This window comes from Cornus florida, unplaced genomic scaffold, assembly GCF_030987335.1.
Source record: "Cornus florida cultivar Cherokee Brave unplaced genomic scaffold, ASM3098733v1 CherokeeBrave_3.0.0_Hap2_Chr11, whole genome shotgun sequence".
Taxonomy (NCBI): domain Eukaryota; kingdom Viridiplantae; phylum Streptophyta; class Magnoliopsida; order Cornales; family Cornaceae; genus Cornus; species Cornus florida.
The window spans coordinates 84,588,738-84,610,676 of NW_026775581.1; the positions used below are offsets into that span (position 1 = coordinate 84,588,738).

Genomic DNA, 21,939 nt, shown 5'->3' on the forward strand with positions numbered 1-21,939 from the left:
AAAAAGAAAAAAGAAAAAAGAAAAAAAGAACCTTTGATGATGCTCACTTCTGAGATCCAAAGATTGATTTTTGACATAGACCTTGGGATGTTATGATCACTTCTGCTGATCCAATTGGTAGATTGATTCTAGAGTTGGTCTAGCTGTTGGGGTTCTTTAGCTTGCATTTGTTTGTACTCTCATAGATTTGCTCTTCCTAGACTTAACGGCTAGTTTTTTTAATTTTCAATTCATTTGTTTTTTGGGTTGGTGGCAAGGCTTATTTGGGCCTTTTTGTTCTTAGTATTTGTTGCTTGGCCTTTGGGCCTGTTTGCCCTCTAGGCCTTGCAGGGCTGTTGCTTTGTTTTGGGAGTTTGTTCCCCCATCTTGACCACTTTATTTCCTCTTTTTATATATTTATTTTCTATCTACACAAATTTGATAAATTTAGATTGAGGTCACTTGAGGTTTGGAAAATAAAATAGCTAATATTATTTTTTTCTAATTTGAGAGCTATTAATTGTTGCAGTGGTAAAGCTTTGGATTAAATATATATATATATATATGTACGATACTCCATTTTTTTCCTCCCAACAATTCACTGTCCAGTCTATCCTAGTATATGTATGATAGGGTCACAACAAATGGTCCATTTGGTGAGTCGTAGAGTTATTATATACATCACACACTCTCAAGGAATTGTTTGCATATAAGAGACTGAGCAAAATTCTTCCCATGTAAGGTATTATTTGCGTTACAAAAAGCACCTCCAGCTCTTCGCTCATATTTATTAATAAATGAAATGACAAAAATAGCCTTCAACTACACTGTCTCTCCTCCCTTTTCTGCTCCTTTCTTTCTACCCACTTTCATACACTCTTCCATTGGATCACCTTTATCTCCCATCAAAAATTGACATTGAATTAAACCAAAAAAATATCAGCATCATCTCAATTAGAACACGGGGAGATACAAAGGCTAATAGAAAATTAAAGGGCTTGTAATATTATATTTAGTAGTTTATTATTCATAAAACTATTTTAATTATTCAAAATGACATAGTTTTATGTTAAATGAAAATTTTAGGGTTATATTTGTCATTTCAAGTAAAAAAGTAGAGGTTTAGTGTCGTTTTTCTTGGAACGCGAATATCATTTTCTTCTATATTAGGTCACGTTCAAATTGTCTTTTTGATCAAAATGTTGGCCAATGAATAAGTAACATGTGACGAATGACCTATCTTTTTAACAATTACCGGGTTAGTCCTAAAGTTATGGAAGAAGATTATCAATCGGTTATGGCAGAAAATAATTACCTAGGGTTAGGGCAGAAAACAACTGCCAATCCAAATTAATATAAATGGAAGATGGAAGGCTTTTTCTCTCTTGAACACACACACAAATACACAATTCATTTTTAGCACATTACATGTATTTTTTTCAGCTTTTTCTCTCTTGAGCACACACACAAATACACAATCCATTTTTAGCACATTACATGTATTTTTTTCAGCCTTGTACTTGGGTTCAATTAAATGAAATTCTGTTTTCGAGCTTAAAGAAATGAAGGGTTTGCTTGACTCAATTTTATGGAAAACATATATTTTTTTTTTTTAAAAAAAAAAAGCTACGTTAATCTACTCTCTCAGAACAATGATAATAGAAAATTGTAAAAAAAAAAACTTTACTTAATTCAAATTTTATTTATTTATTTATTTATTTTTTGTGTAAAACAATTGTGACTCAATTTATTTGGTGAAAGGCAAATCCATTTCCGTTTTAAAATTATAAATTTTCTTCTCCATCCTTCTTTTATCTACCATGATCATTACTCATATTATGGTAAATAACTAAATGGTTTTAATTCCTTAACTTTTTATTCCTTTTGTTCTCTCTTACCACTTTATTCCATATAAATTTTATAAACATATTTGTGGGCGATAATGATGGTGAATATCATTGAAACCTCCAAAATGGTCTATGTTTTAGGGCCAATAAGGAAACACTACTTCTCCCCTATTTCTCAATTTCATGACCCACATCTTCCTTTATCACTTTAATCTGTTTTGTCCAACCAACATTAATTTTCCTCCTCCTCCTCCTCCTCCTCCTCCTCTTTCTGTGTCGTTCACAGTTGAAACCAGTGACCGAGTCCAACTTCACATGACAATTTTTAAGCCTAAAGAAAAGTATAAAGACAATTTGATTGCTGTGTTAGTGCATCTGTTGTTGTAGGTGGGTTGTAAAGGGCTGTTGAATGGGATTGCAATTGGGTTTGGCAAATAAGGGTCAGATGACTAACCCTTTGACATGAGAGTGGTTGGATGATCAACAGAAAGGGTTTCTCTTACTGGGTTCAATAAATCAAAGATGTGATAGCTCTTTGCAAATGGGTCTCTTTGAATCTTGCTATTGATAAGATTTTTGATTTTGGGTTCTTCTTCAGGTATCATTTTCTAGCATATTCTGTCTATATTTTTTTATGGATCAGAGTTATTTGGTGAGAGCATGATGATATGATCAACTAACTGTTAACTGTTAATAATTAAATTTATTGTTTGATTGAATTTGAATGAAGGATTATGGGGTTTCTAATAGGCAATGTTGTTTTGCATCACGTTATAAAGTTTGATTGAGTGTGTCAATGTGTTTCCTTTCCTTTTTTGTTTGTTTGTATTTTTGGGAGGTGGTATTTATTTGTTAGAGAAATTTTATCACGAATTGCAATAATGGTTCTCTCTTATTTTATGATTTGAGTTTGTCAAAATGGCTTTTTTTTTTTTTTTTTTTTTTTTTTTTTTTTTTTGGGGGGGGGTTTGGTGATATGAATAAAAAAATTATGAAGCTCGGGAAGCTTTTGGTTTTCATTGACCAGGTCAAAGTTTCCCTTTTTCTTATTATAGACTCGTGTTCTGCCTGCTTTATCATATTTGATGATAGTGAAATTGAGAACAAGAACCTCTTATATTAAAGTTAAGATGCCGAGCTGAGTTTAATTTCTTGATCAAATGATCACTAGATGTTTGTTAAAGTATGTGGTGTTAGTGTACCGCATAACTCTAGTTCTAAGGTAGCAATTAACATACCATTATCCTAGTTGAGAAGATATCCGTATAAAGATGTTTCCAGAGAGTGGTTTAGCAATTGCTTTAGGACTTAGATGAAAATATGGGAATATTACAGTTCTTGACTCTCGGGTAAATTGTCTTGGAGGCTTTGATGTACTATGAAGTCCTAAACTGTAAACCCTAAGCCTAGAGATTTTGAAGGGAAGAAGGGGATTCTGGTAATAGTAGTCATATTGGTTCTCAAATTGACATCATAATAGGGGGGTTTTGGTACTTTTGAAAATTTTGCATCCCACGGATGGGACGTGTTAGGCCCAGCATTTCGGCTGAAATTCTGGGCCTAAATAGCATAACTCTATTGAAAATGCATGTTCAGAGTTGGAAGATTTGGTTGATATTCCTGAGGATATTAAATTCTCTGGAATATGATTGTCTTTTCTTTAAGGTCAACTACAATTCAAAAACATTACAACTTTGTGTGGACCATGTGCTCTTACAAATATGATAATATATTTTCATGTACGGTACTATGGTCATTGCAGCCAGATTATCCTTGATTTCCCGCATTGACAACATAACTAACTGATAGGGTCATGTCTCTGTACAAATATATTCTTGCCCTCTGAAGACTAACAAACTAAAAACTTGTAATGTATAGGAACTACATTTAACACTTACAGTGAAGTGTAAATAATGTGTATGAGTTGTATGGGAAGAGACTAAGTGTCACGCACCGCCAAATTTGAGGGAGGTTTCACTCTCACAGGGACGCGAGAGCGGTTAGGGGACTCAGAATCTAGAATATGAAATAATAATAATAAAAAAGATTCTAGAATATTAAAGAGCCTTGTGGAGAGGCCAGGAGTCTGCACCTATTAGAATCTCTTGAATGTTCCAACTGTGACCATGGTTTAGAAGTCAACTGCTAACCTTTTGCAGCTCTACCTTGTAATCTCTTGAATGTACTACTTGGTATGGGTGTGATTAATTCGTAGCCATATTTGGGTACAATGCAGTAATGACCTTTATGACATGTTACTATATATATATTTTTCCCTTTTTCTTTTTTGTTTCAGCTTAGGAATTGGGCTACACAATATGGGTAGTCCTTGTCCCACACATAAACCATCCAATGTGGATGAAGGCGGAATCCCAGGTCTTTGGTGTACTACCCATAATATTAATACCAGTTTGGTTAGCTAGATCTTTATCTGTTACTACCTAATACATATGTGAATCTGATACATAAGATATTAAAATGGATAGCATGAACATCTTATTTTTAATCTAATGTTTTAAGAAAGAAAAAGAATTCCAAGTTTGAGGTTTTGATCTAATGATTCGATCTTTCAAGTTTGGGTAAATTTCTGGTGCCAATGTTCTTCTAGCAAAGCTCTAAACTTGAAATAAATGCGCAGTTGTCCTAGTTCCTTTCCTTTTTTTCTTTTCTTCCCGGTGTCTGAAAACCTCCAGCAGACCTCTATTCAGATGTTTCAAATTTATAATTTGTTTTAGGAATTGATGATAAATGTGAAAATGCTAGTGGACTTGAGGAAAATTGTTTTGGGGTCATTTATGACTTATGAAACCATTAGCTGTAAACTCAAAGGAGTCAAAGCTTGAGATTACTCAGCAAAAGGCAGTGGTAGCTACTGCTAAAGTTTATCGCATTGTTGCTTGGCTAGAAAAAAATTGCTAGTTGGAATTGATGTTGCTAATTCATTAAATTCGTCACAGGTGGATTGGTTAATCATTATGGTATCATATAAATAATCCAGTATGATATGGAGTGGATCATGTGTTCCAACATTTTTGATAATTTATTTATATTAGTGCTATTGCAACTGGATTATCCATTGATTAAACACGGACATTAGTAATTTTACTTTCCTTTACACTGAAAGTGAAAGAGAACTTTACATGGTGTAATTTAAATAATTATCTGATGCAAAATATTTATGCTCTTTTAGAAAAACAATTAATATGAATTTATAATTTAAGGGCATAAAACAATACTGATTTCCTATCTTTGTTGGCGTATTAATGTAGTACAGTTGCCCCTTTTTATTAGGTATGGCTTGCATAAAGGAAAAATAAAGATACACTTGAAAAGAAATTTTGGGTTTCTTGTTCTTTTTGGAACAACAGTGGACTTCATAGCAAATTGTGAAATCAGGATGGATTGGCAAGGAATCAAGGAATCTGCATTCTCGAACTCCTCTAAACATCAATAGAACCTACAACTGTCTTTTTCTGGGAAAGGTACTTAAAAAAACTTTAAAACTGTAAAAACATAACATGAATACGCTTGATAGAAATTGAAGTTGGGATGATCATATTGGGCTAGGGGTGTGCAGTGACTTTTAGAATGTTGATTATTGCCTCAATTTCATAGGACCGAATTAACCTTAATGAAGGGAATCTGATGTTAGTCTCAATTGCACTAGTGATGTCAAGGAGACTGATCTTCATATTTCTATTGAAAATTCCTTGATATATTCTACTTATGGAATTGCTTATTTTTCTGTAGATGTTGTGTTGGTTGGGTTGAGAAATCAGTTTATGTTCTGGACACTGAACTTCTCCCATATTAAATTGCTTGGATTATTTTAATTAACATTCCGAGAGGATCATGTACCCCTTCATATTAGTTCCTTTGTTTCACACGGGTTCCTTTTTTTCCAGCCATATGCCAGCATTAATGTTTTATATGTGCATGTGTTTCATAGTAACATGTAATTTATGTCCAGAATTTACTTCTCCAGCCATATGCCAGCATTAATGTTTTATACGTGCATGTGTTTCATAGTAACATGTAATTTACTTCCAGAATTTACTTCTCTTGATGTACTAAAGCTACCCAATTTGCTTCATGTCAAATGATCTGATACATGACGTTAGGATGATTTGTCAGAGCTGAAGCAAATTTGATTTCTTCACTCACTTTTGATGTTTATACATATTCTTGGTTCTCTTTTGTACTTCACTTATGTTTGAAGAGTCATCTATCAGGTTTATACCAGATTTCTCAGTTAATTGAAATACCAATGATTTTTGGGAAAAATGGTAGTAGGTTTAATGTCTTGAGCTGAGCTTTTATGAAATCTGCAGAAAATTGAAAGACTATGAAATTTTGTTCTTTTTACATAGGTTTTACTTGATATGTGGAGAATTTGATGGTTTATGAAATTTTAGTCTTCGAGTGTGGATCCAATGTTATTGTCCACCATATTGCATATGGCATTATACCAGACGAGCAAACACAAAAAAAAATGGTTACAATACTCTTCTGCTGATAGGTTTTGTAGAATGCAGAAGATGGGTGACATTGATTGTTTTATATCTGTGTTGACAGAAATTATTCATACTAGTCAAGTAGTCAGATATTTACTTCAGGGGTCTCACTATAAATGTTTCTATCATCAATATCCTGAAATATTAGATACAAGTTACTTACCCCCCACCCAAAAAAAAAAAAAAATATATATATATATATAGATATAGATATAGATATAAGAAAGTCACAAGAAATTGGGACGTGATTAGTTTCTACATGGACTTGGCAGAAAACAAGCTGAGAATGTACTATGAAATATGGAGTTAAATCGTTTCTGCAAGTAATCATGGCTCAATGGAGCTCCGGCAGACTACCACTCTCCAGGGACTCTGGATGCATGTAAAGATAGTTTTACTGCCACTGAAAGATTGAGAAACAATAATAAAAATATTTCTCACTACAGAATGAGAAGCCTGGAAAGTCGCCAGGGCCAGATTCCAGGCTTCTCAACAGCAGGCTACTGGCTTTCAACAGTAGACGTTTAACTCATGACATGAAGACAAATTGGAATTTTATTATCTTTTGGAACTTGAGATAATTTTAAGTTCTGGAATTATTCAGAAAGATTTGGTCAAAGGAGAAGAAGAAATTGGTAACAATAAAAAAAATACCAGAATTTAGTATATAAAACTGGGTTGTTTTACATAAATATTTTATCTGGATTATGTAGTTATACTTGCCTCTTAATTCCACATCAAACCTACTGCTTTCTTGGTTGCCACCATTCTTAGGTAAGTTTGTTTTGTTGACTTCTTTACACATGGTATTGGAGAAGGCAAACCTATTAATTTTGTTTAGTTAGGTGGTGCTTTACTGCTTTATGTATAATTTTTCAGGACCTTTTATGTTATCACTAAAAATATCCTTTTTATTATTTATTATTACTCTTTTGGTAATTGCTCACTGAAGAACCTTTATTTATTTATTTATTTTTTTATGTTATTCTTCACTTAAGAACTAGTAGATACACAAATGGAAGGAGTGTTTTGATGTTTTTGTAATTAAAATTAAGTGTGCATTAAGTTGATTTCATGTTTACCAATTCCTTCTGTTGTAGATTGCATCTTTTTTTAATCACTTTTCTTTTATCTCCATATGAGATTATTGTCGTGCAGTTTTTTTCAGGCAACTGCCATTAGTTCTTGGTTGGATCTCAAATAAATTGTTCCTTCCTGCGGATAACTTCTACAGAATCATTTTATTTTCCTTTTTCCTGGATGATAACTTCTGTCATTCCTAAACGAAGAAACTGATTACTTTTTTATGTTGCTATTTTGCCCCCCTTTGGAATTTTTAGCTACAGTACACAATTGCACGCCATCAATTGTGTAGCATTGCGCCGTTGGTATAGCAGTTCCAGTATTATTTTTTCGTTTCAAGGATGGAGCAATAAAATTTATTTAAATACTAATATTTTCTCATTCAATTCGAGATATCTTACTATGTTCAGAACTTCTTTGTTACAGATTGCTTGGTTTGCACCTAATCCAGACTCTGCAGATGTTCATGTCAAAATGGTTTGCTTGTGAGTTTTTGGTGATTCTATGGAATACTTGCCTCAATTGCTTTGCAGATGATCATGTCAAAAACAGTAGGCTATGTGAGTTCTTGCCAACTTTTTGGCATACTTGCCTCAATTTTCTTTAAATGACACACCAAACACAGCTTGCCAGGGTGGGGGCGCGGAAAGCTGAAGAACGATCCGAGTTCTGCAGTAGCTTGTGTTGAAACACACCATTCTGGGAGTGTAAGCCACTGCCAATAGGGGAGGGTCTGGTTATGATTTTCATATTGTGAATATGATTTTAGGAATAAAATTCTGTCAAGGGGATGCTTAGAAATTAGTGACATTGAAATTGGTTGTAGTCAACCATATAATGCAATCACTAAATAAACAGTGGAGAGAGAGAGAGAGAGAGGTGCTAATCGAAGGCAAGCATCATAAAACAATCTTTACAGGGTCACGGTTTATTCATCACTGCATAATTTTACATAAAGCATATTTCTAGTCCCCATCTATGTTACAGTAAAGTAAAATTTTACGCAAATCTCCCCCCAACTACAACCAAAAATAAATATCCATCTAGCTTCTCATAATAAAATTAGAAAAGGGCATGATACAATTTGGGTTTGCCCACTCCTATACACCTACAATAATCACATGCCATCGCCCTCATCTTGCTGGGCATCAGATCCAGCTCTTCCTTCTCTAACCATTTTATTGCCATCGGAACCTTCAGCTGTACCTTCTCCACCCATTTCATCATATTGCCGTTTTCTCTCACCTCGTTCTCGGTCCAGTGACTGCCCCTGTGAGAGTTGATGCTCTCCACCATCTGCTTCAAATTGGATAAAGGAAAAAGGGAAGAGAATAGGTACTCGTGACCAATAAAACCAGATAACCTTTTGAAGGATTTCCATATAACTATTATTGGATGACACATTCATCTATCAAAACTTAAAAGATGAATATAACGTGTTCTAACAACTTTTGAAAAAGAAAGGGCAAAGTTATTTAACTGGGGTATGACTTGGGCATACCAAGTTGTCATGAATATAAGTGAAGTGACATACGTGCATGATTCCACTGACTGACCAATAAATGGGACCACTCTTTAAAATTATAGAAAACTCCAAATGCCAATGACATCCTCCTATCATGATGAGACAATGAGGTCCAATTCTTACTGGTCATCCAAATAAAAAAGTAAGATGATGGGAACCATTTTGAGCTCACTCTTTCAGTGTAGAACTTAAAATAATTGAATTTACAGTTTTTACAGAGCTGTTATCTGTCACATCTAAAAAATCCAAAGGGACCCAAAAAAAATGCAAGATACAAGACTTGACAGTGTGATTAACTATACTGTCATATAATATGGTTATATGTAGTCAGTTATTACCACTTTCACCATCAGATGCATCTTCAAGCCTCGCAATCGCATCAACTAAGGACCGTTCATGCTCCTGCATTTGCAAAGACACATCACAATTGCTATAACAAAATATATGATGAAAATATATTACAAGATACTTGTGTTCTTACTCTTAGCAATTTCTTTGCTTTCTCAATCTCCAAGGGATCCGGCTGGCTTGCACTAAAAACTTTCTCCACCTATTTAAATTCATCATAGTAGATTAAAAAATATTACTACTTTTGCTGTAAGCTGCATGGAGGTCGACTTGGGAACATACCTCCTTGATTAGAGTATCAGTGTGAAATATTTCAATATCACCCAAAGCCTTCTTCCCAATGCCATTTTCTGATGTTGGGAAATCCTTCTTGGAAGGGCCCTTAGATATCCCTCTACCTCTTCCAACACCAACAGCGCCACCACGGGCCATGGACTTCTTAACTCCACGGCCTAGTCCACCACGGCCACTTCTACGAGAAACTCCAGGATCCCCACTTTCCCACCGAATATCTTCAGAAGATATCTAACATATATAGAAACGATAATCAGTAACAAGCAAACTCTAGATACTCAAATGCACTTTGAAAATAAGTTGTAAAGCCACAGGAACGGAAAAAATCAACTGGATCTTGCTTGGTTGAGTTTTGAGGTTTTTGTAAGACTATTTGATAAAGAGATTATTGTTTTGCCTAATTATGGAGTGCTGTGAGGTTCTGTTAAATTTTGTGCTTTTATCTATTTCCTTTTAATCAACATAAAAACAGTGTGCCACAATCGAATTTGTTCGGAAGCAAGGCCTTTGAAGATAATTGTAAGAAGCTGAGTAACATGTCATTGCATGTGTCTCTCTAGTTCTAGAGAGAGGAAATTATCCATCTGAAGAATGAACCATCAACCACAGCCAAACCCAGGATAACATTCCAGGTTCAGAGTACAGTCTTGATCATCGACTGACAATCCTTCTCAAACTACTTGGGAGTAAAGAAAAAAAACGAAAAAGAAAAAACGAGATGAATTAACTCTCCGAAATCTGCCATAACTAGCTTGAACTGAGATAAGTCTTGCAATGAGTTTGTTTAAAGGTAAGGAAAGGACAGTTTTACCGTGTCCGGTTTGGATCACTAGGTAAGCAAAGGAGGAAAGGAAAGCCCCCCACTAATCCTCTTACTGTGTTTGAAAATTATAGCGTCGAGAAAAGAAAGGAAACAAAATGTCTCATCATGTGAGTAACCACTAACAACAATAGTAAAAAAAACAAATGTTTTATCTTAAAAATCATTCACACCATCAGACAACTATTGCTTTTACGTTTTGCCACTACAAGCAATCAAGAAAGACTAGCTATAAAGAGCATTCCTGCACCCTACACTTTAGCAAAGTTGACAGGGAGTACATCATAGAAAATTGTAATATTTGACCACATGTTAATATGCTATTATATTTGTAATCAATGACAGCTAGCTATTTGGGTGCCTCTGGAAAGTAAGATACTGAATTTATTCCATTAAGGAAATCCACTGAAGGTGGAGCGATATATCATATAAGGGAGGCACACATTACTTATTCCAGAAAAAAACAGTGATAAGAGTTAGTCATTATTACAAACTAAGTACTAAACTAGGAATAGCACGTAAGCATGTAAAAAAAATCCCAAACATCAAATGTACATATTGAAGTAAATAACTACTATGACGTACTTACTTTTTCATGACAATTTGCACAATTGTAAAACAAATGCATATGCTTGATGAAAAGTGTAAATGCTCAAGTATGGATGCCAAAATCTTGCAATAGGTTTTAGTCATTATTCAGTGGATATGAATGTTTGAAAGGGCAGCCACTTCATGAAAGGCGCAAATCTATACTTTTCACTAAAAACTAATACTAACAAATATCACTTGATAATAAACATGCAAAAAAAGAGAAAAAAGGGTATTAATGATAAATCACAGGTATCATCACAGCTTAATACATAGTGGAATAATACTACAACTCAAATGCTCTCTGTAATTGTGTATGAATTCAAATACCATTTAAAGCTCATAGGTCAGGAGTTTGGCTTAATTTCTAAGAGTAAAAAATGTAAAACATCATTAACATTTGAACAACAATTATAGACTAGAAAAAGGCAAAAATAGCTAATAGGACACATGGTTTATGATAGAAAAGATTGGAAAAAGAGAATTTATGTGGCTGAACCCCTTCGTACAGCTAAAGGCAAGGATGATGATGACGATGAAGGTAAAAATAGCTCAAAATCTGTCTTTTTCCAGGTACATGAATAAAAGAGGTGTAAGAAATTAAATGACACCCCCAACCCAACAACTATAACTCATCTAGTATGGAAAAATACTAAGTCACAAATAACCCTTTCTTCTCCAGCAATAATATCATCAAGGGGGTTTCTGATCACATATCTAGTGTAAAGTTATGTAACGCCCTGTAGCATTGAGTCATCTCGGGGGTTTCCAAGTTAACAATCAAGAACATGACTTTGAACTATGTCCCCAGAAAGCCATTATTTAGTGTTGGTCCCACAAGCACTAGGTGCTGAAAGGAGTAAACTGGGTAGAACCAAAAAATCGTTGATCATTTACCCTATCTCTTCTAGTCAATCCTATCATCCATCTTAACACTCTCATTTCAATTACAATTACACATTGCTCCCATTTGTTTTTTAACACTCAACATCCTACTCCGTATAAGATAACTAACCTACAGTCATCTAAAGTTTTCTTTTAAGTTATTTGATATTCGTTTATCAAATGGAATCATTCATAGCAACTAAATCTGAAGCAACTTGGAAACCACTATTTAGTACTCAAGAATGATGCAATATAAAGATTAGCAACCTATTCATTCCACAAAATAAAATTTAAAAAAATAAATAAATTAAAGGAAGAAAACTGAAGACGTAACTAGACAATGAAAAAAAAAAAAAATTGGTAATAATAATAATAGTTTTTTATATGAGGTAATGATACTAACAAGACAGTTGTCATGATGACTACTAAAGGAATATGAGGGCTACGGTTATTAAGATAATAGTTAAGATGTAACAATCATACCAACTAGGATGAAATGGTGTAGTACAATATGGTAATGTAATGGTATAGTGAGGCCAATGAAGATGAATTGACAAAAACTATGCCAATTGTATGATGATGAATATATGTGAATACCGAGATGGTAAGAATGACAACTTGACATGGAAATCTGATGAGAACACAGTTGAAAATTATAACTTAAAACTCAAATTAAAACCAATAAAACAGTTAGTGGCATTCCTTCGTTAACAAAAAAAATTGTAAGAAACATAATCAACAGGAAGAGATGGCTATCTTGCATATGAAAAGCTAAATAATAGCCTTATTATCTTGTAGATTTTATCAACCAGACAATGCATCATTGCATCCTAAACTAAATAATGTATGATTTAGGTAAAGTACATAAAAGCAACTAATAAGGCACAAAATAGCAATTCTAGAAAAACAATAAAAAAAACAAACAAACAGTAAACTAGCATCCAAAAAAGCTATCGAAACAAGAGACCACAATAAGTCAACACAAACTAAAAGCTGAAGATACACCCATTTTCGATATTCTATGACTTTCGAACATTTCTATACTATCAAAAGTTTTTTGATGAACTAAAATATGTTCATGATAGAACAAGAAGGAAGTAGACCATATATAATTACAGGACCTACTAGAATATAGATCCATTTTTACCTCTTTGAGATTGACCCATTCCCATGTTTCATCTGCCGTATTAATATCATAAACCAGAGCATGCCGGCCCTAGCAATGTTTGCAAAAAAGGTTAAGCCAAGCGCCAATATATACTGGAATGTTGTGTAGTCAACAGTGAGACATACCTCAACAGGATTATAGTCAGTTATAACAGCCTCATAGAAGTTATTGTCTTCGGGCCACCTTGTCCAAACTTTCCTTCCGATTAGTGGATCAAAGTTTGCTGCTTCAGCAGGTTCGTTTACCGCAAAGGCACCTGAAGAACCATGGTATGGAACTTGGGCCCTTCCAGTGAAACCTGCAGAAGGGAACTGCATGGACCCAATTGAGGATGCAATAGGCAATGTTTGACTCAATTAAACTAATGAGAGATGATGATGAAAGCTAAATGGACACCAATTTATCATCTTTGCAGGGGAAAAAAAAATCAACTTACTGATTTTGGCTTCTTGCCCCTTGCTCCTGAGGCAGGGCCTCGTTTCAATGCCGATGAAGATGGCTGCACAGATGGATGCAACGCAGGAGATGGTGCACTTAGGGTTAAGGAAGCTATTGATTGAGATGTCTTCTGCTTCTTGAGTGATGCAGAAACAGTAGGACTAGGCACGGGATCATGAACAGGTTGGCTACTACTGAGCATGCCGGGTTGGAGGCCTCTTGCTTTCCTCCACTCCCTAATGACAATATTTAAAAAACTCCCATCAAAATGAGCACCCAAAAAATATACTGAGATACATTATAAATCATTCTCAGCAAAAGGATGTCATGATATTATCAGACCTTATCCTCCTAATGATGTCATCGGCATTAACCCTGGATAAAAGTTCTCTGTGTTCCTCGTCTGATACCCTCAGCTCTTTTCTCAATTCAGTTATTAAACTTTCCTTCTCCTAAAGAAAACACGGCACAAAAGGATTTGAAACGAAATTAAAATAATTTATAAAAATTTATTTTGATAAACCATGCAAAAGAGTAACCATATACCCAAGTAATGGCATCAGATTGAGCTTTAAAGGCCCGGAGGACGGAGCTATATGCTTCTTGCTCTATGTGGTGGATCTGGCTCTCCATATCACTATGCATCCGAGGGAAAGGAGCAGTTCCTACAACTGCAGATCTTCCATTTCCAGCAGCATGGCCCCCACTTGCAAATCTATTTCGATGTGGAGGAGGAAGGTCATCATCTGTGCCTGCAATTAAATCAAGGAAAACCTTAACAAATAAATTCCTTGAATATGGTGGGAAATTTGAGATATGTGCGGAGGGGAAAAAGATTTATCTGCAATAGCATAGAAATGACATACATGGTTCATCAATTAACAATTGCAAGGACATGACTTATATAAGCAGCAAGTATAATTTTCCTTTTTTGTAGGTCAGCAATAGTAGAGTTGCTATCTGCAATTGTGTGTGTGTGTGTGTGTGTGTGAAAGAGAGAGAGAGAGAGGGCCGACTTGATGCAGTTTGAGGCCTAATGCGAAATCGCTAAACCAGGGCTTCTAACATTAATTATACTAATACAATACTAATAATTTTTAAATTTATTCTCTCTACTTAACTTGCAATAACTTAATGAAATATAAAAACACTATTTACAATTTTTAACTTAATAGATAGTCATTTAATTGTGCTGGAAATTACGTGTAAGAGAGTCCATAAATTACTAAGTACAAAAGAAATATAATTTTGAACAAGTATTAATAGGCAAGAGAATTTAAAAATTAGAAGTCCAAAAGGTGTGAAATTGTTGAGATAAAAAATGAAGTAATGACAAGATAAAACTAAAAGAAGCTTGTATCGACCAAAAAAAGAGCAGTTGTATTTATTTTGTAATTAATACAATACATGAAGCATAAATAATTCATTAAAAGAAATATAAAACTAATATAATGATATATGGGGCCTCTTCTCCTATTGGGGGCCTTAGGCGACCGCCTTAATTGCCTTATAGTTGAGCTGCCCCTGGAGAGAGAGGGAGAGAGAGTGAAAACAAAAAAAAAAAAAAGTAGCATCAACAAGAACAACTTCTTCACTGGAAAGTTTATTCAGCATGTCGCTCATTGTTTATATACCTCACAATAAGTAGACAATAAAATTTGTCTCTTGAAAAATTATATATTTCAGAAGACTATTAAGAGTACTGTTAACTTTTGGTCCTTTGCATTGTCTAAAAAATATCGCCAAGTGTATAAAAAGACGAGAAGGAAAAACAGACACGCTTTATGCAGTAATATGCAAAACTAAAGTAGGCATTCATTGCAGGTATCATGGTGAGATTAAAATGAATATACTTAACCATAGCTTCTTTTTTTTTTTGATAAGTAAGAATTGTATAAAAAAGCGCTCAAGAGGGGAGCGCATCCTGAAGGAACAACAAGAAGCAATATACTTAACCATAGCTTCAAAGCAAAATAGCCTAATGATAGATGGTGCAAAACTTGGTGCATTTCAAAACACATACAATTGTTCATAACTGTCTATTTCTAACATATGATAAATTTCTTATCCATGCCAAGCCTGGGTCTGCATTGGAATCCAGAATTCAGCAAAACTTCCAAATCGGAGAGAGTGTGAGGAATTGGCTTCAGCCCATAAACTTAAATATTGTCAAGCATAATCCTAAGGGAAGAAAAATAATAATAAATAAATAAACAAAATGAGAACCTTCAAATCCCCTGGTTTCCAAATCTAAAGAGATCCACGACCATTAATTGGATTATACAACCTCTGGGAATTGAGCTATGATATCAAATCGAGACATATACTAAACCGTGATTGACAACGGAGACAATTGATACAGTGGAGACAGGCAAATGTTGGGAGGCAATGCAATTTTAATACATCTAAGGAACCTTTTTAATAATCCACAACTGTATTATGAGTTCCAAGCAATTTTCAAAGCAACTTAACTTTTGAGACCACAAAAATCATTTTCTGAAAGAGCAAACATATGTTTAAATTCATCTTGAGTTCGACTATAAATGAAAATAAGGTCTAAGTAAACCATAAAACCAATTATCATCAAATCAAGCCCTAAACCCTAGTTTCACTGTTGCAAAATGTCTGACAAAGAAGCTCATCAAATAAATGACAAACTCATGGCGATTATAACATAATTCACATAAAAAGCTCTTATAAACCCTAAAAAAGAACAGATATTTGTATACATATACAGTTAAGGATACCAACTTTGATATACTCACCACTACTATCAGAAAGCTCATAGGCCATGGTGGTCTATTCAAACCAGATGCTGAGTCAAATTCATAATTAATTTTCCAACAGAACAAAAAGACACCAAAATCTGCAATTTTATCAACAAAAAAATAAAATTAAAATTAGGGTTCCATAAATTTAAGCAACGAGAAAGCTAAAGATTTTATCATACCTGGATTTTCGATATCCTGAAGATGGGATACGAAAAAGAAGAGGAGGTAGATCAGTGATCGCAGATAAAGAGAGAGTGGTTCGGTGCCCTAGGGTATCGAAGAAAATTACAGAACGAGACTAGTTCGATAGAATTTTGTGGCTCCTGGTGGTTGGGGCCGTTGACGGAGCTAAGACACGGTGGTTCGGTGGTGGTTCGGCAGAGAGGCACAGGGATGAGGGAGGGAGAATGGAAAAGAGGAGAGAGAGTGTGTGAGGAAGAGAGAGAAAGAAACGACGCCGGTGTTTTGAGTACTGTTTGGAATCAAATTCGAAAGGGGAAGGAATTACAAGAAGGAAAGGAATTGAAAGAAGTTGACATCAAATAAGCTGTTTGGCACATAGTTCTTATAGAATATAAATATTTTTACAGCAATATGTTTCTTTTAATAAAAATAATATAAGCTGAATGAAATTCAAATAAACCCAAATCATTTATTAGTGATTTCAAAATAAAATTAAGGGAAACTAATTCAATTACGTTTTGAAATTACTGCATTCCAACTTACACAATCAAAATTAATTTTTACTAAAATTCTCTTTCCTTCCTAATCCATTAAGAAAAAGAAATATATATATATGACTTAGAATAGAAAAGGCATTTTTCTATTGAAGTATGAAGAAAAGGAATTCTTTTACCATATCTGGATGGTAAAAGAATATTTGATACTATAATATATCTAGGGAGGCACTATCCGTACTTTACTTTTCTACGTGAATTATAACTTTAACTTTACAAATAGATGATTATTACTTTTTAAATGACACAACTATCCTTTTAGATTTTCTCTCTTTATCTCTAATTTTTAATATTTTAAGTTTCTTTTGGTAAGATAAAAAAAAAAAAAATTGAATAATATTTTGTTTCCAGGACAATAAAATTTAAATTGTTTCTTTTGACCCGACCAAATAAAAAAACCAAAAAAAAAAATATTTATTGAAGAAATTATTTCTTTTATCAATATCAAAAACAAAAGTACTGGAAAAAGAGGATTAAAAAATATATATATTATTTTATATATAAAAAAGATAATTTATTCAATATATATATATTTCTATTGAATAAATTATTTCTTTTGATGGGACCGTGAAAAATCACAAAAAAAAGTTACCTCTTTTGATAGGATTGAAAAAAAAAGGTCAACTTTGTTAAATAAATTATTTGTTTTGATTGCACCAAAAAAAAGTCACGAATATATTATCTCTTTTGACTGCAAAAAATAAAATTATAAGTATAATATAAATTATTTTCTTTGAGAGAATCTCCAAAAACAAAGTATAGCACATGGAAAAAAAAATGGTAAAGGAACCAAGGAAAGTAAAAAAAAATTAAGTTGTAAAAAGGGTAGTTATGACATTATAAAATAAGGCATAGTATATTAATGAATTGAAGTACCTTCTTGTCACTTTCTTTAAAAGAAAAAAATAAGTGTAGTGTAATTCGAAAAAAGTGGAGTATGAATATTGCTTCCCATATATCTATTATATTATAATATATATGAAAAATATAATCATCTTTATACATTGAAGAAAACTAACAATACATATGAAAATTAATGTTCTTCAATTAAAATTGAAAAACTAAGCTGAATAAAAAACGTTCTCAGAAACAATAAATAGATGACCTTTCATTTTGGAATCTTTTACATTTCATTTTGACATTTTATAGATGTGTATGTAAATTGTTTTTCTTTCATATTACAATTTATTAGAAGGAAAACAACTTATTGAAATGTTAAGAAACAAGATTAAACATCCGTTTTATTAGAAGGAAAAATAAAAAGAAAATGATTTTTACACGTACTTCTTATAGTGAATTGTTATAACGGTTTTGTTATTGATTTTTACACGAGTTTTGTTTTAATTTTTTTTCTAAATCAACTAATCAAGGTCTATAATTCTTGTTCTGCAAACTAAATCCTATTTGGTAAATTTTTTTATGATCTTATATATATATATACACACACACACGTGTGTACAGCCGTTCTTTTTTATTTTTTAAATAGCAGTAACTATTTGTTGTGCCACATTTGGCACCAGATTTAGCAAAGTTAAAAATTGGCCGTCCATTAATTTTCGGTCATGTATTTGGTTAGAATAAAAATAAATAAATAAAAATTTAGAGATTGATGGAGTTAGTGGCTTGGATCATCAATGGGAGTAAATATTGGACGAGTCTCATATCATTATATATTTACCCAATTAAATATAATATATTATCTTCTTTAGATGAATGTACTAATGACGTGACATGCAAAACATACTCAAGATATAATCTATTGTTGTGGTTCAGTAAGAGCGGGATGAAAGATATCGAGAAAGTTGAGTGAGAAAATGGGGACAAGAGAGAAGAAAACGACGCTGAGTTTGACTTTTTGGGGAAGGAAAGGGATTGAAAAACATTGGACATCAAATAAGTGTCGGAAACTAGTTATGAAAACTAGTGTTTTAAGTGTGAACAAAATTTGTCTGCAACTAATTAATAATTAGGTGTTTATATGTATCACATTAGATTACAATGTGAATATCTTAATATAAAGATTGCATACAAAGTCCAAAATTCACGTTATTTAACATAACCTCTGTTGATTCTTTACTGTATTCTTAATGTTTAATATGATTAAGAATTGGTTAGAAATAGTTAATAAATTGTAAGGATGCATTGGATTACGACACATGCGTGATGGGTGTGTTGGTTGAAAAAATACAAAAGAACAGACATAACTTATTGGAGTGGATGTGTCTAGTAGCGAACATTTACCATGTGAACCATTGCAACCTTTTAGCGTGGATGTGTCTAGTGATGAACAGACACCATGTGAACCATTATAATCAATTAGAGTGGTTGTGTTCAGTAACGAAGAAACACATATAAATGGTTGTGTCCAGTGATAAATAAACACATATAAATGGTTGTGTCCAATGATTAAAGAGACATACCCAATTAGAAAAGACAATTCTATTTCTATAAATACCCCCTTGGGCTGCCATTTGCAATTCATTTAATTCATTTTCTTCTCTCTCCCTCTCTAGACTTGAACCCAACCCAAGTGGGTTTAAGCCATAGGTCAGGTGGTCCGAGCTACTTAGACCATAATCTAATTTTACCAAGTCATGTTAAAATTGATTTGAACCATTTGGTTGGGATTACACCCAATTAAGCATTTATATAGTATAGATGCATTTTTAAGTCCGAGAGAGTATTACACAAAAAAAAAGTTTGCCGTATTTACGAGTTTGTAGTGCTGATACTAGTGGATATAGACCGTTGTATCTTAAGGAGACAAGCGCCACAAAGTCCATCAGCATTATGCGGGGTGTAAATTGTTTTAAGGACATCGTATCCTATTTTAGCCTGGGTCCAAGCTATTCATTTATTTATTATTATTTTATTACTTTAATTTGTATGTTTAATTAAATATCGAGTTGGATATTTAATTAATTATTTTTTAATATATTATTAATTATCTCATGACATATTAGTATAAGGTTAGATATGTCTTAAATGTATTTTCCAACAATAAGTTGTTTAGCACATTTATATATACATATATTTAATAAAAATCATATGTACAATAATAACAAGCCCCAAATCTTTTTTCACTTGCTTAGTTTTCTTCTTCTTCTAAATTTATTTTCCGACTTCAGTCTTTCATCTTATGCATTTTTCAAATAAAATTACGTTCAAAAAAAGAAAAGAAAAAAGAAATTCAAATAAAACCTCATTTATTGGCATTTTCAAAACAAAATTAAGAAAACCCAAATCCAATTACGTTTTGAAATTCTTGCATTCCAACTTACGAGCAATCAAACTAATGTCTTACTAAAATTCTCTTTCCTTTCCAATCAAAATTTCTTTGTTTTTCACCATGATGCAATGTAAGTAAAAATGGGAAAGGAAATAATTTTCATACCATAACATTACTCTCTCGATATATATATGTGTGTGTATATATATATATGTGTGTGTATTTCTAAAAGAAAAATAATTTAATTACCCAAGCACAGTTCTTTCCATAATTTGACTTTCCTAAAAATCATTCAAACTCAAACACAATTATTTCCATAACCTTATTATCCTACATAATTCTTTACATCACTTTTTTAATTTTTTTTTTTAAATGTAATTAGTATAATACATAAACAAACTCTTTCCATATAAATTTTTTCATTTTCACAAACTGGGTTTGCATCTCTGAAATGTATTGGAATGAATTCTATAAGAAATTAGTTTTGAATATCATGATTGAAGAATCTGAATTTTTATTTTATTAATTTATTTGTGTTTTTTTTTATTTTTTTTATTTTTATTTTTTTATTCAAATCATAGTTACTGTTTTGTTAAATTTTCAATTGTTACTTTCTTTGATTTTTGTTTTGTTTTTTTTTTTTTTCTTTTTTTAGCAAGTAAAGAGAGTTATTTTTATTAATTTATTTTTGGAGAGTTTTTATTTTGAAAGGCATTTTATATTTTGATTTTAAATTACCTATTTTTATACTGCTCTGTAAAGTATTGATACGTAAAATATTTGTCAGGTCAAATAGCACTACTCTTCCTAAAATTTGAAAATTTTAATTCCGACACTTTCTATGGCTTGAAACATTGACCTTGGACTTTTAAAACAGATTAGTTCGTTTATAAAGTTCCAATTCCAAAGACCTTTTTCTGTCCTAACAAAAAACTCAGACATCACTGTATTAATCTCATGTTTGAAAACTTTCCGCTTTATTCATCTGTGAAATTGATGTATTCATAAAATCTAATTCTCTTATGGGCTTTTATAATAGTAGTGTCAGTATGTGCATATATATATATAATTTAAAATATCTTCAAACCCAACCCCAATTAAAATATGCAGTTACATTTTAGGGTTAATTTCACCTACATCCCTCGATGTTTATTAATATTCCACACACACCCCCTCCACATTTCATAATTCCACTTACCTCCCTTGAGGTTTTGGTTTATGTAGCAAATTAACCCCTGCCGTTAAGTAACTGAAGGTGTCAGCATGAACAAACTAGTATAAGGTCAATTTTGCCCTTATAATACTTGAAATGACATTTTTAACCTCATTGACCAATGCAAAGTTACAAAATTACCCTCAATTTTTCAACAAGACAGATCTTTAAAAAAGAATTATTCTTCTGTACAAAGCCTAATAATCCATCCATAGCAATAAAGAAATAAATCAAATCAAATCAAAATCCCAATCAATCCTAAAATTATTAGTGAAGAATAAGGAGGCAATGCCACCTTAATCAAGCTCTAAATTGTAGTGAAGAAGGATGCTCAAAGTTCAACTCTAGAATTAAAGAGGATTCTCTTTGTCTCACACAGAGTCACGCACACATACATCTCCGTGGATGGTGGGAATGCCCAATTTTGTCCTTGCCGATCAGAACCCCACCATTTCAGGTCGATGTCGCCGTCGTCCTCATGTTCTCGTCGGTAAGAGATG

General features: G+C 32.8%; 1 protein-coding gene and 1 long non-coding RNA gene across 4 annotated transcripts; one reads left to right on the forward strand and one right to left on the reverse strand.

Annotated features, from left to right (window-relative positions):
• The first annotated feature begins 1,926 nt into the window (after positions 1–1,926).
• LOC132286970 (uncharacterized) lies at positions 1,927–8,633 on the forward strand. Of its 2 annotated transcripts, XR_009472906.1 has the most exons (3): positions 1,927–2,424; positions 5,118–5,308; positions 7,850–8,633. It is a non-coding gene; the product is annotated as an uncharacterized LOC132286970 (long non-coding RNA). The 2 variants fall into 2 exon arrangements; XR_009472905.1 differs by lacking the exon at positions 5,118–5,308.
• Positions 8,307–16,762, reverse strand: LOC132286969 (protein EMSY-LIKE 3-like). Of its 2 annotated transcripts, none has more exons than XM_059789418.1 (11): positions 16,440–16,762; positions 16,255–16,355; positions 14,036–14,241; positions 13,832–13,941; positions 13,488–13,725; positions 13,177–13,362; positions 13,031–13,099; positions 9,579–9,821; positions 9,430–9,498; positions 9,287–9,350; positions 8,307–8,722 (listed from the first exon to the last, which is right to left on the reverse strand). In XM_059789418.1, exons 2-11 carry the CDS (start codon positions 16,280–16,282, stop codon positions 8,541–8,543), a joined length of 1,395 nt encoding a protein of 464 aa, XP_059645401.1. In that variant the 5' UTR covers positions 16,283–16,355; positions 16,440–16,762; the 3' UTR covers positions 8,307–8,540. The 2 variants fall into 2 exon arrangements, with proteins under 2 accessions (XP_059645401.1, XP_059645402.1); XM_059789419.1 differs by having other exon boundaries at positions 8,307–8,719; positions 16,440–16,761.
• Between the last annotated feature and the right edge of the window lie 5,177 nt (positions 16,763–21,939).